The sequence below is a fragment of the Penicillium soppii genome (genome assembly GCF_028829465.1).
Source record: "Penicillium soppii strain IBT 18220 chromosome Unknown utg000004l, whole genome shotgun sequence".
Taxonomy (NCBI): domain Eukaryota; kingdom Fungi; phylum Ascomycota; class Eurotiomycetes; order Eurotiales; family Aspergillaceae; genus Penicillium; species Penicillium soppii.
This window is the reverse complement of record NW_026643234.1, coordinates 243,170-257,385: the sequence shown is the minus strand read 5'-3', so window position 1 is coordinate 257,385 and position 14,216 is coordinate 243,170. Positions and strand designations below refer to the sequence as shown.

Genomic DNA, 14,216 nt, shown 5'->3' with positions numbered 1-14,216 from the left:
ATCCACTATGGTGCATGCGGTGGATCTTGCCATATTCCTATAGGGAAGAAATCTTCGGGGCAAAGATAGCTGCTGTGAAGTTTCCAGGGAACCACTATTGTGTCTGATGGACTCTGGAACCGCCAGCAGGTATAAGCGAGGAAACTCAATTGCATATTCAATTTCAACTTCACCAGTTCGAAAAGATGTCAAATGACTGTCATGAATTCGATTATTATCATTAGTTCTATCTATGATATATGCAATCTAAAATAAACAAAGCAAAACAGCGCTGGGAAATATCAAATCATGAGATCAGCCACTCCTCTTGTGATACTCAAATGCCCTTTCAAAACGCCCATGTTCTTCCCATTTTATGATTTGTATGAATTATTTGAATGATTCGCGCGTGTGCACACGATCAATGGTATAAGGATTGGCCTCATATGTAGGCACCCGGTGCATTGCCTGTGTGGCACGTGTAGATGTGCGCGAAAGTGTGTGGTGAATGGAGTTGACATCGGTAGTGGTCTCTTTCTTGTGTGAGAGCGAGGCAACTTCATCATTTGAGGATTCAGATGGGTCGATCTCGGGCTCCATCTCAGTAGGCTTATCGTCAACTTGCTTGCTGCCCCGAAGAAGATTTTGAACAAAGGCCTCGGATTGAGCAGAGTACTTGCAGTGCTTTCTGATGGACAAACCGTACTTGTACAGCAGGAAAGGGAAAGGCACACAGGCGAGGGCCAAGAAAGCTGGAACGCAGGATGCCCAGTGAATTCCCAAATTCTGGTACATGTATGTGGTGAACAGTGGGAATGCGAATCCGAACAATGATCGGAGAAGCGAGTTGGCGGCCAAGACGGATGCTGCGAAAATAGTGTATGCATCAATCAGGTAGTTGAAGACACTGAGGAAGACAAGAACCATGCCGAATCCGAAGGGAACTCCAGCTGCGATGCTCGCAAGCCAATGCACGGAAGGGGAGTTAGTCCATGCGAACCAAAACAGTCCGACGGGGAGGGCGATAGAGGCTAGCATGCAGGGAGGAAGGCGAGCTTCTGGAGGCGCATACCCGCCTTTCTTCTCGAGGAGCTTGATATAGCGAGCGTTCTCGGGAATTGAGTAGGCAATTGCACCCAGCATACCCACCATGACACCAAGGAAAGCCAGACCGGCAACACCTTGATTCCACCCCCGGTGAAGCTCATACACAATAGGGAAAGCACCGAAGAGCATGTAGAGGGTTCCGTAGATGATAGCTAGATAAATCGAGAGCAACAAGACAATAGGCTCCTGAAACAAAAGAACCAATGGTCTGGAGAGCGATGTCTTCAAAGCAGCCTTGATGGTGACACGTCCTTGGTCGAGATCCAACTTGCTGCAGTACACCTGACCAGTGAGCTTAGAAAGGGTCTTCGCACGCTGGCGAAGAAGGACAGGCGCGTAGGTTTCAGGCTTCAATACAGTTCCCAGTATCCACATCAAACCACAGAGAATAGTCAAGAGGCCCATTACCCACTTCCAGCCGGCGGCCATACCGAGGAAGCCACCGACGATAGGACCAATAACGGGTCCTAGGAATGGGGCCAAGGCAAAGGCCGACAAAGCCAGTCCTCGTTCGCGAGCCATGAACATGTCGGCAATGACACCCCCCGAATTGGTGAAGGGAGAAGAGCCAAAGGCGCCGGCCAGGAACCGGAAGACTAGTAAACTTTCGATATTCTTTGCGCCGATACAAGCGGCACAAAAGATTGTCAATCCGCAATAGGTTGTGATGAAAACGAGTTGACGACCGAACATTTCACTCATGGGAGCCCAAATGAGAGGACCCAGAGCAAATCCAAGGACGTAAAGGGATACTCCCAGTGTGGCGATCTCTGTGGTGGCCCCAAATTGTTCTTCGATTTGAACAATACCACCAGTATATGCAGAAGAGACCAGAGCCACCACCAGAGTCTCAAGAGCAGCGACCACAGTGATGAACCATTTCAGAGATGTCTTCAATTGGAGGGGGTTTCGAAAGTCGTTGGGCAACCAGTTGACTGCGTATGGATCATCTTCGGTTCCTGATCCAGGGTAAGGGTAGTCTGCAACATCTTGAGTGATGACACCAGGTTCGGTGACTAGGCGCCAAAATGGAATAGAGTGTGGTAGTTGGAGAGACTTAGTTCCAGCCTCGGAGGATACCTCTGTGGCCATTCTGAATGGACAAGCTTAAAAAGAGGAGCCGTCAAACAGAGATAATCTGCAGTATATTGGAAATGCGAATGTGAAAGTAATATAATATTGATCAGGAAGTAGGGTTATTCTTAAGAGAGCTGATTTGGACCTCGGTTGACAGTTTTTTTTTCTTCTACTTAATGTGCATTATTGCGTTATTCAACACAAAACGAACAGAAACAGGCACCCATAACGGAGACACTGCTTGTTTAGATAGCCTAAGTGGGGCATAGTATAGCAAGATGCATAACAGAAACCAAGAAAAGAGACTAAGAGCTAGAAGAAAAGGAAACATGGCCGATAATTGGCAAAGAGTAGCTCTCTAGAATCCCGACGGTCCACTTAATCGGCCCGATCAGTAATCGGGCTTCGGCCCTGCCGATGATCTATGTCTATTCTGATTGGACGAAGAGATTTTTTTCTTCTTATAGCCGAGGCTAATTTCCCATTTTAAGAGTTTTAGAGATTACGTTTGTGTACAACAATGTATAGTTTTTATACTCAAAACGGTGAAACGTGTTTCGATGCACATTTTGACTGCGCAACAATTATCCTGTACTCCATACCTAACTGCCATGCAGCTATACGTCTTGGCAGTGTCTACTTTGCACATTACCCCTATGTCATAGTACCGGAATATCCCCGCCTCGGATGAATCTACATCACCGGTTCCAAGTGTTTAGCCGTTTAGATAGTCAAGTACCGAGGCAACCTGACAGGGCTGAAACATCAACAGATTCCAAGGTTACTAATCACAAAGATTTCCGAGATTAGACGGACTGGAGTTCATTTTGAATAATCCTTTTGCTCAGCAAGTGGTGTGATCTGATTTCGCGCCGCAATTATCCGCCATGACCAAATGGCACCACAACCCAGAGGGGTTGGTTGCATGGGGGTGAAAGGGGGGCAAAGAGGGCCAAAGAGTCCTTATCTCCGAGAGATTACATATTCAAACCCGGAAAATCCAAGGAAATGAGGGGCTTCAAAACATTGAGCTGATGAAGCTGATGATTATTCCATTTTCATGTCTAATTACAGGCTTTTCTCGATCTCAGCAACCTCGGCCATGACCTCTCGGATCGCTTTTTTAGGACCTTCACCCACCTCCTCATAAGGATGACGAGGGGCTAGGTTTGCTGCGGCATCCTGAATCCCTGCTAGTTGGGCGGAATAGCATGCCACTGCATGCTTAGTTGACGCAATGCCGCTCTTGATTGCGCTTTCCGCGAGTGCTGCCTTTCTTTGGAGCTTCACAGCCTCATCAATCTGTCCCTTCTGATACAGCGCATAAATACGGGCTGTCACTTTAGGAAAGACGTTGGCGAAGGCAGCGATACAGCCAACGCTTCCTGCAGCAAGTCCTCCAATCAGGAAATCGGACTGTCCACCAAATGTCGCAAATTCCTCGGGCGCAAATGCTGCAGCCAGTCGAGTGATTTTTCCCACGGATCCACAGGTAAGCTTGACACCCACCACGTTGGACCGACCACTAGGATGCGAGGACGCCGATTCCTTTGCAATAGCAGTGATCGTCTCGGAGTCCATGTCCACGCCGTTACATACACCGGGGAAATTATAAACCACCACTGGGAGAGGTGACTTTGCTGCCACTTCTGAAAAGAATCGTTTCACTACATTCATGTTTGTGGCTTTGCCAAAGTACGCAGGAGGGAGAACGAGGAGGTAGTTGGCACCAGCGGCAGCGGCATCGTTGGCGAGCTCGAGGGTTTGCTTGGTGGAGTGCGCACCCACACCAGCCATTAATGGGAAGTCGGGACCAACAGCGGCTCGCGCGGTTGAAATTAACTGAGATCGCTCTTCGCGAGTGAGAAGAAAAGCCTCGGAATTGGTGCCCAGGATCACCAAACCGGCTAGCCCGGTCTTTGACAGATAGGCGAAATACTGAGATTGAGATGTGAGGTCCAGTGAGTCGGTACCATGGTGGAAAAAAGTGACCGCAGGGCACCAGACTCCCGATGGTGGGATATGAGGTTGAGGAGAGACAGCAGCGTGAGAACTCATTGTGGAAGTGTATAGTCCGTCCTGAAATGAATCGTATCTAAGAGCAATGGATCGTACTCTACTTGTAATCTTTGAAGATGTTCAGCTTGGATATATAACTCACTTCAAATGAGGGGGAGGGGCAACGGCTAAATCTCCGAGTGATTGGCGATGGTGGTTCGACGTAGTTGGTGAACGTCGGAGGCTGAGGCCGATATGTCCACATTGTCATTGCACGGATCACAGCCTAAATCCACTTTCGGACCCAAGACCCGATCAACCTTGGGTAAATATTCAACTCTATTCATTTCTCTTATTTTTTCAACTGGAGTTACTACGGTTTATCAGCTCGGGTTCTCCCCCGAAGTGCATTTACTTGTAGATGAGGGAGATTGTGCCCTGAATACCCTCGGTCGGGCACCCGAGAACAACGAAGATTGTATTTCACCTCCTCCGACGTGTGCGTTTAAGTAGTTTCAATATAATACAAATGCTGCCTTTTCGTCATATCACAAAACCGAGACAATTCTACAAGATGGTCACAAAAACAATATCTCAGAACACCCTATCCTGGTTTGACGAGGCTCGTTTCATTAAACCAGATGCGATCTTTGTTTTGACTGCTCAGTATGTCACATTTAAATCACCCCGGAAAGTCAACTTGGGACAGGGCACATATCGAGACGAAAATGGGAACCCATGGGTTCTTCCCTCGGTTAGGAAGAGTCGGGAGTTGCTGTCGCAGAGTTTGAACCACGAATATCCTCCAATTGTCCGCTTAGCAGATTTTCGCAAGGAGGTCGCAAAGACCTAGGTCCGGAGCTGTTTGCTAAGTGACAAGATAAAGTACAGCTAGTCCCGCAATCACTACACAAAAAAAGAAACCAACGAAGGAATAGCTTGCAACTTGCAAAGTCTTTCCGGCACTGGAGCATTGCATTTGGCTGGACTGCTCCTCAGAGCCTGTAAACATTTCCCAAGATCTATATTCCTGAGCCAACCTGGTCCAACCATCATCAGGTGTGTTCATTTCTAGGATTCCAGTGTGAAACCTTTCAATACTACAACACAGAGACGAAAAATCTAGAAATCAACTCATACTATTCTGCATTGAAACCAGCAGCGCCCAACTCTGTGGTTTATATCCACGCCTGTGGCCATAATCCAACAGGGTGTGATCCCAGCAAAGAGCAGAGGCAAGAGCTCGCATCTATATTTAAAGAAAGAGAAGTGTTTACACTTTTCGATGCTGCTTATTTGGGATTTAATTCGGGCAATGTTGATAGCGATGCTTCTGCCATTCATTCATGCATTGAAGAGGCAAAATTAGAAGCTGGAGTTTGTTTATCATTTGCAAAGAACATGGGCCTTTATGGTATAAAACTCTCTATTGTGTTGATTTCAAGCATAGAATGAGCTGACAAGATTTGATAGGCGAGCGACTCGGCTGCCTTTTATTGGCGACAAGTGCGGAACAAACTGCCGTGAAGACTCAATCAATGCTTGAAATGCTTCAGCGGTCTGAAGTCTCGAACTCACCAGCCTATGGTGCAAAAATCGCAAACACCATACTAGCCGATCCTACGTTAAGACAGGCCTGGCAGGATGACTTGATTACTATGAGTGACAGGATCCGCTCAAGGCGGGAGGAGTTGTATGGCCATTTAGTGTCTTGTGGTAAGTGCCATCAATACAGTTCAAGAAGAGCATTGCTGATATGAATAGGGGCACCTGGCTCTTGGGAGCATCTCATCCGTCAGTCCGGCATCTTCGGATTTTTGGGACTGTCTCCAAGCATAGTGCTGAAACTTCGCGGTTAGTTCTGGCCTTGAAGTTGTAGTTGATGTACTAAATTGTGGCAACAGAGCAATACCACATTTACATGGCAGACAACTCTTGGATATCGATTGCTGGGTTGAATAAAGGAAATGTGGCCTATGTTGGAGAGTTCATCACCAAGTGTTTGAAGCAGAATGCTAGCCCTAGATGCCCCGATATGGAGGCCTCCGAAGTTAGCACAGTCAGTTGATCATAGTGAATTGAAACTGGTTTGTTTTCTCGAATGAACCGGGGCAACTTGATATGAGACAAAGCTACAGTGGGAGATCGAGTCATATCATATCATGTGTTGAACTTTGGGACTCAAAGTCCACGCCCCTAGGCACAGGCCTTGTTGAGTTTCATCGCGAGGTTTGCTAGCAACCATCGGGTCAGTTGTATACTCTCAATGTCAATCAAGATGTCCGGTTCAACGTAATAGTGCGGGTTGGAAAGTGAAATGGCAATTTGAAAGGAAACCAAACAAGAACTAGAGCATCTTCTTGCAGCCATCGATCTCGGCTGCGAGAACCGTCCCAGCTTGTTCGCTCTTCCTCATGTTAGATATATGTTGTTGCCATGTGAAACATCGAGCGAATCGCCTTCGTGTGCTCGTTCGAGGATATCACTGAGATGCAAAGGAGACTAGAGCTGCAGGTGGGGGCAGCGTTAGGAAAGACAAAGCGACAGGTAAAGATTCGTCAAATCTCCGGTTGCTGGGGGTACCGAGACAACGAGCTTGAAACGGGATGTCCTTCATTCGTTGACAAAGATTGCCACGAGCAGGGAAGACACCCATCTGTATGTTGCTATGCTCGATGATCAAATTGCCGGCACAGCCGCTCTTGTATTGATATAAACACCCACCGGGGAAATAGCACACTGCTACTGAGATAATACCTTGCCAGAATGCCGTGGTCGGAGAGTACAGCGCCAACACATTTGGCGCTGGTCCAGGCACGGCTTCGGGAAATGAAACGGCTGGGGCTCCCTTTCTTTGGCAACGACGTTCACCACGGCCGAGAGTGGCTGCGCAAGTAATCTTGAACGATCAGGCATGCAAATCGGATATACGACAAGTGTATTCCCCAAGCCCTGGGCACTCACTTTGCGGGAATAATTACCAACACAATAATCCCGCAAAGCGGATCATGACCGAGATATAGTTTCTGGGGTGTTTCTAGCCGATGATCTTCATTAGTTAGCATCCAAACTAATTTCAAAATCCGAAGACGGACCGAGATATAGGGGTTATGGGAATACGAATTCCAATCTTGTGCTATAGAATATTGTGTACCCACGGAGATGCGAAAATTGGGGGAAATTCACATTACGTACAAAGTCCCCGGATGAATTGGAGAACGGGGAAATTTAGCAATGATCTGGCTGAAGACCTCAACCACCCAGACCCAGCTATATGTTGAGGCCCATTTTAAGTGAGGCTTCGGACACCAGAACGAATCACGAGATAGTCATTTGCGCTATTTTTCTCCGGCCCGCACATTTAAACCTTACGGCGATTGGTGGCATTTATGCATCTCCAGGTTTAGGAGTGATGACCCCAACAAAGATGGGATCATTTTATGGAATCGAAACTGGGGAAAATGGAGGTTCGGATGGTGGGGAAACGCTTGAGAATGATTATGGAGCATGAAGTTAGACACTGAGTCCACTCTCGATGGAGTTAATATGAAGTTGGATACGAAAATACCCCGGATATGTACGTTTGATGATTGCTTGACTGTTTGACTTGTTTGTTTTGTTTTCTATGTTTGACTTCCTGTTTGCATCATTGTCACGTGATTTTCGCTCACGTGTCTAAGTCTTATCTGCGCCCAGTCTACGCCCAATTCGAGTTCCCGTCAAACCATTGGACTGAACGAGATTCGGCTGATTATCCGGACTTTCAGTGGCGCGAAGCAAAATCGAACTTTCTAAAAAGCTTGAAAATCTTGAAAATCTTGAATTCTTCAGATTGCTTCATCATGATGTTAGTTGTCTCTCTACTGCCTTTCTCTTCCCCCGCAATTATCAACGCGGGGGTATGACTCCATAATATGACATCGTCAAAGCGCTCCCCCTCCAGCGCGCTCTTAGTATCCAATGTGGCATTTCTTTTACCTAACACACCGAAACCTTCTTATCATTCGTACAGTACGGGAATCAACGGAATCAACGGGGCGCGGGCTGAGTTTCGCCTAAAAATCCACAGGAACCCACCCTCAACCTATAACCAATGGGTCCAAACCCTGTTTTCGTCAATTTGATTCGATCGCCGATCAGACGAGTGGATTAGCGTCGTACTCCACGTGTTGGAACAGCCAAGCAGAACACGAGAATTTATCTTAGTCAATGCAATCCGCAATTTTGCCTCCTGGTAGCGCCGCATTCAGTCGTTCGAGAAATTTCCCTTCTTATACCACTTGACTTCCCTGCTTTTCAACCTTCACTCCTCAGATCGGCCTTCCTTCCCCCCTCCCCATACCTACACACTATGGGTTTCGAAAATATCTCAAATGACCCTGAGAACAAGGTGATGGGTTCTGAAGACGAGAAGGCTGGACATGCACCACCGCCATTTGAGGGTACTATGGTGGGGGAGATGACTGACGCCGAGAGGAACGTCTATGATCACGGTATCCAGAAGTTCAATCGTCTCGGATGGAAGCGTCTCACCGTCGTCCTCATTGTTGAGGCCATTGCTCTCGGCAGTTTGTCAATTCCTTCGACTTTCGCCACACTTGGCATGGTCGCCGGTGTGATCTGTTGTGTGGGTCTTGGTTTGATCGCCATCTACACCAGTTACATTGTGGGAATGGTCAAGCTCGCCTTCCCTGAGGTGGCTAACTATGCCGATGCGGGTCGCTTGATGGGTCGTCGTTTGCATTGTGGTCGCTTTGGATATGAACTGGTTAATGTCATGCTTGGCCTTCAGTTGATCTTCCTGACCGCCTCCCACTGTTTGACCGGAACCATCGCATTTTTGGACATCACCAAAAGTGGCATTTGCTCGATCATTTTCGCGGTGGTCTCTGCGATCATCCTGCTCTTGCTCGCGATTCCCCCGAGTTTCACCGAAGTCGCCATTCTCGGTTACGTTGATTTCGCCTCCATTGTCATCGCCATTGGCATTACAATCATCGGAACTGGTGTGCAGGCAACGGACGCACCCGGTGGACTCGCTGCAGTCCCTTGGTCTGCATGGCCCAAGGATAACCTCACCTTCACCGAGGCCTTCATCGCCGTCACCAACATCATTTTTGCCTACAGCTTCGCCATGTGCCAATTTTCTTTCATGGACGAAATGCACACTCCTCGCGACTTCGTCAAATCCATCTGGGCCCTCGGTATCACCGAGATCGTTATCTACACTGTGACCGGTGCCTTGATTTACGCCTTTGTGGGATCTGACGTCAAAAGCCCTGCGCTGACCTCCGCGGGTACTACCCTCAGTCGCATCGCATATGGTGTTGCCCTCCCCGTCATCTTTATCAGTGGCTCCATCAACACCGTTGTGTTTGGTCGTTTGATCCATGGTCGTATCTTCGCCAACTCGCCCATTCGCTTCATCAACACCAAGATGGGATGGATCACCTGGTTGGCTGTGATCACGGCGGCTACCATTGTCGCGTTCATCATCGCCGAGGTGATTCCATTCTTCAACGACTTGTTGTCAATCTCCTCATCTCTCTTTATCTCCGGATTCACCTTCTACTTCCCTGCCATGATGTGGTTCATGCTCCTCCGGGAGGGTAGCTGGAAGGAGCCTAAGAATTTGGCATTGGCCGGCCTCAACATCCTGATCTTTGTGATTGGTATGGTGGTACTTGTCGGCGGTACCTACGCTAGTATCGATGATATCGTAAGTTTTACTCTTGACTATCTGTTCCAGTATCGTGTCGCTAACCCGGTGATAGATGATCAAGTACGACAAGGGAGAAGTTGGTGGTGTCTTTTCTTGTGCCGCTCCGGAGTAAGGTCGTCTGATTTGTTCATTTTCGGCCTATCATTACTTAGGTCATAGGTGTGTTCAAGCTGGTGCTTGCACAGCCAGAGTTTCTGTCAACCCTGGTTGGTTGGGAAATCTCATCAGGATAATTTTGGCATCAGCGTTGCTTTGCATCTTCATGATATAACATGGAGCAAGAAGCGAAATATGTAAATATAGCTTTTTTATTTTCAATCTACTCACGATCATTCATGCATTGCTGTCCATTTCAGACTCAAAAGGTGAGGTGTTTGTACGATGAGAAAATACTCGTGTCAATCATTATATTATAGATAGATGCACTTAGTCGAGGCCGCAACAGCTGACTCAAGACCAATCAACGTCTCTTATGGGATCTAATAATTAACCCATGAACTTGACAACACTATGTCGGATGGCCGCGGTGGTTAATCTGAAGAAGGCACAAAATCCGGGAAGATTGATCTAAGCACCAGTTTTGGTGAGTTGAAACCCTTTTGCTTGCTTTTGCGATTCTGCATACTGGCGATATGAAATACCTGCATAATAGACTTGATCGTGGTGATTTATAGATAGATCACGATAGATGGACATGAGCTATGTATGGTATATGACATAAATTTGTTGCTTAAGTGTAAAAATATCGTACAATTAGGCGCACACATTTACCGCAGGCTCCTATGGTGAATCATGACGGATTTCGACTTTCTGACACCGAGCTCAAAATTTGATACAAAGTTAGAATTATGCATTTAGAGGGGAATGTGATATGAATTCATGGAAATTCCTCATGTGAAAGACATACACGTGGATAAAAAGAAGAGTCCGAACATGGTACCTTGTACCGACACCGATGATGAGGACACATTTATGGACTGACGCGGTATTCCGTTGTATTTCGAGCGCTTCTAGCAACGGTGGGATTTTGTTTCACACTGAAACACTGCTCATTTGATTTGGGACACTATCTACATAAAATTGATAATAAAGAACTGTCTGTGAAATTTCCAATCTAATAAGCGCCACAGCCGATAAAGCCATCGGCAGTGGCGTTTATAGTACATCATCCCCATCAGTAAGTCTTTGCCTATTCCTATAATCACCAGCAAAAAGGGCCGATTCCAAGCCTATTTTTTTCCACAAAAGTATATAGGGATATTTTTAAGATAATCTTGAAAGATCTAAAATTTCGTATCAGATTAACAGAGTATTTATTGCCAAACGATGCAATATACGTGGCTGTGATATGATATCTGATGAAGATTCGATTATATATATTGGCCCTAGACTTAACTCTGGACCGGAATTTTTTGCAAAACGTTGAAGACTCGCAGTTCTATATCAAGAATACTAAAGATATTATCCATGTATGTTCCAATCACCTAAGGTTTAGAATTATTATCAATATGAAAATAATCAAAGCATATGTTACCAAATACCTACATATGTCCTAGGTAAATTTGTTGAAGAACAAGGGCTTAAGATCGGCATTTCTAAGGTTTTTACTGGTGATTCTAGGAATGATTGAAGTCTTATTATCACTAAGGTAAATCAGCTAAGGTCTGCTTAGGTGTTATCAACCTTGGAAGTTGACTCTGGAGTACGTAAAGCCTAATGTGAACAGACGTTCTTCCCCTGATCTCCACCTGATAGCTTTGTTACCATCGAAAATCTAGCAGTATCTATTGGATTTGCTTTGCCATGATCAAACTCGACTTGAACAGTATGTTGCATGAGGCAAGCTACACTGTATGAATGATAGCAGCATAGTTTAATGAACAATTTTGAAGAAGCAGGACCTAAGGCTTCTTCTTTCTGTGCATTGGGTCCATGAGCTCATTTATCCATAGAATATTGGAGGAATATGGGAAGTGTGCCGGATTGTACTCCGTACAAGTTTCAGCACTCCAACATTGGTTTTTCGCGTTGAGGAATCTACCGGTGAATGTGGAAACGAGTAGTCGTCGTGAAGGCCAACACGAGGTGACCGTTGGAAAACAAAGCTCCTGAAAAATCTTGCTAAGACATTAATACATCTGCCTACAAGTCCGAATACGACATCCGGTTGTTCGTAAGGTCTCAAATAAAGTATGCATTGAATCCCGCAGAAAGACCAATGGTATGTCTATCATTGCCCACTGGAGATGGTATCGACAGGTGTCTCAATTTCTGGCAACTTCATTGAGTGAAAATCATTGAGCCTAAAATAGGAATCCTCATCATCAATTGATCAATTGACTATTTTAATAAATCACTATGCTCACGGCAGCACCGGGTTTCACTAGCAATCTCAGTAGCGGTGTAGATCATCCGGTAGACCCAGAAGAAAAGGGTGAGAACAAGTAGATTGACCCTACAGTAGGGGCGACTGAGCTACTGCTATTTTTAGATATTTGGAGCAACTCGCCACTCATTGTTATGGTACAAGAATTATCAACAACGGACCTGGGCCACAACAAGTAAAAAGCCCGAAAATGGGGAAATTTGGTCACTGTATGTTTCTCCGGTGCATAAGGGGCAATCGAAATTATTGTTACTCTCTGATTGGCCTTGACTCGGATCGCGTGGATACAATTCGGAGAAACATTGAAAAAATGTGGAGGGCGCTTGGCATTCAAAGGCTCTTTCATTGTACTAAGATATTGCATAGAGCCTACAAAATTGTAGCTATCGACAAGATTCACTTAATGAATGAGAAAGGGGAATGGTTGACAAAGAAGCCAGAACAAGTAAGCATATTGCATAACCGGAAAATCCATAAAGTTGTGCAGAAAAAACCTACCCGTGACAAGATCCAAGACATCGACAGGACCAAGACAGGTTTAGACAACGTTTTGCCCCATAAAAGAGTCCAATTTGATGTCATTTTGCGGGATAGTCCGTTGCTTGGCGATTGGGATAGTCTCTATAGGTGAGACATGGACCTCGGCGACGGCAGTGGCGCTCATCTTCTGTCTTCTCGTGGCTTAGAGGGTGAGGTCGTAAAGGTATAAAAGAAGCAACATTCCAGTCAATTTTGGGAACCATCAATCAATCTCACCTTCTCAAATCACTACGTCCCTAGCTTCTCAACTACACTTCTCAAACACACTCTTTTCCAACATGCAGCTCAAGAACCTCGCCCTCGCCGCCGGTGTCAGCGCCGTTGTCTCCGCTGCCCCTTCCACCCAGTCAAAGACCTTCGGTGTCGTTGCCATCCACTCTGGCAGCGGTGTTCAATACTCTGCTTTTAACGCCGCTAAGAGCAGCATCTTCGCTGGTCTCTCTACCCAGGGTGCCAGCTGTGCTCGCCCCGAGGAGCAGCAGGCCACCTTCTACATCAACGACGGTGCTCTGTACCTTTACGACCAGTCTGCCACTCCCCAGGAGATTTACGTTGATCGTTCAGGCATGGGTATGATCCTCTCTTCCCTGTCTACTTTAACATTCAGCTAATTCGACTATAGGCCAAGGCAAGATCGGATACACCACTGGTGCTCAGCCCGCCCCAAAGAACGCCGAGCGCAAGGGCTGGGCTGAGAAGGATGGCCACCTTCAGTTCGGAGGTAACGACCTGATTGCCTGCCCCAACAGCATTGACGGTGCCTGGAGTATCTGGGCTTCTGCTGGTGTTGCCAACCCTGCTGGCAACACAGACTGTGTTGGCATTGCCGCCCGCGTGGAGGAGACCTCCAACCCCAACGGCTGCAGCTACACCCAGTAAACATGTTTTTGCTTTGGAGCGTTATCTTGTCAAATACCTATAATTCGTACATAGCCAAATGATCCTCAGCGGCTCGGGCCAATAGGATCTGTTATCTTGAATATTGAGCTTCCATTGCCAGAAGGCATCTCTTTTTGACATTGGCCTGTTTATCAGTTGAAAGGGCATCATTTACCTTTAGTCGTTTTTGAACCGAGTTGACTTATCTTGAAAAGCTATATGATCGTAGAGTGGAATTTTATATCACTACGACATTATAGATAGTTTGGAGAAAGAACAGACGGAGGTTACGGAATTTTGAGCCTTAGCTTTAGTCTAAACCCAAGGGGACTAGGGTGGGCCAAAAGAGGAGTGGTGTCGACCAAAATACGGTGTCACGTCAAATACAGCAAATTTCACAATTAACCTGTGGTTTGGTCGCTTTTATCAACACGTACCTAAAACTAATAGTATGTCTCGTAGTCTATATAAGTCTACGAGGTAACCACTTCGTATAAGCGAACTTGCACGAGGCTTAGATCTCGCAGT

At 46.4% G+C, this 14,216-nt stretch overlaps 5 protein-coding genes across 5 annotated transcripts; 3 read left to right on the top strand and 2 right to left on the bottom strand.

Moving 5' to 3' along the window:
• Nucleotides 1–369: 369 nt before the first annotated feature.
• N7529_003509 (MFS transporter) lies at nucleotides 370–2,178 on the bottom strand (the record flags this gene model as incomplete). The annotated part of the gene is made up of 1 exon (XM_057239036.1): nucleotides 370–2,178. One exon carries the CDS (start codon nucleotides 2,176–2,178, stop codon nucleotides 370–372), a length of 1,809 nt encoding a protein of 602 aa, XP_057098331.1.
• A 1,053-nt stretch (nucleotides 2,179–3,231) lies between these two features.
• Nucleotides 3,232–4,221, bottom strand: N7529_003508 (dihydrodipicolinate synthase family protein; the record flags this gene model as incomplete). Its single annotated transcript, XM_057239035.1, has 1 exon — nucleotides 3,232–4,221. One exon carries the CDS (start codon nucleotides 4,219–4,221, stop codon nucleotides 3,232–3,234), a length of 990 nt encoding a protein of 329 aa, XP_057098330.1.
• A 514-nt stretch (nucleotides 4,222–4,735) lies between these two features.
• N7529_003507 (Aspartate aminotransferase) lies at nucleotides 4,736–6,229 on the top strand (the record flags this gene model as incomplete). The annotated part of the gene is made up of 6 exons (XM_057239034.1): nucleotides 4,736–4,999; nucleotides 5,057–5,224; nucleotides 5,245–5,575; nucleotides 5,635–5,877; nucleotides 5,926–6,015; nucleotides 6,066–6,229. The coding sequence occupies 6 exons, from the start codon at nucleotides 4,736–4,738 to the stop codon at nucleotides 6,227–6,229; spliced, it is 1,260 nt and encodes a 419-aa protein (XP_057098329.1).
• Nucleotides 6,230–8,512: 2,283 nt separating this feature from the next.
• Nucleotides 8,513–9,995, top strand: N7529_003506 (putative amino acid transporter; the record flags this gene model as incomplete). Its single annotated transcript, XM_057239033.1, has 2 exons — nucleotides 8,513–9,880; nucleotides 9,936–9,995. 2 exons carry the CDS (start codon nucleotides 8,513–8,515, stop codon nucleotides 9,993–9,995), a joined length of 1,428 nt encoding a protein of 475 aa, XP_057098328.1.
• A 3,092-nt stretch (nucleotides 9,996–13,087) lies between these two features.
• Nucleotides 13,088–13,688, top strand: aspf34 (cell wall protein PhiA; the record flags this gene model as incomplete). The annotated part of the gene is made up of 2 exons (XM_057239032.1): nucleotides 13,088–13,379; nucleotides 13,432–13,688. The coding sequence occupies 2 exons, from the start codon at nucleotides 13,088–13,090 to the stop codon at nucleotides 13,686–13,688; spliced, it is 549 nt and encodes a 182-aa protein (XP_057098327.1).
• Nucleotides 13,689–14,216: the final 528 nt, after the last annotated feature.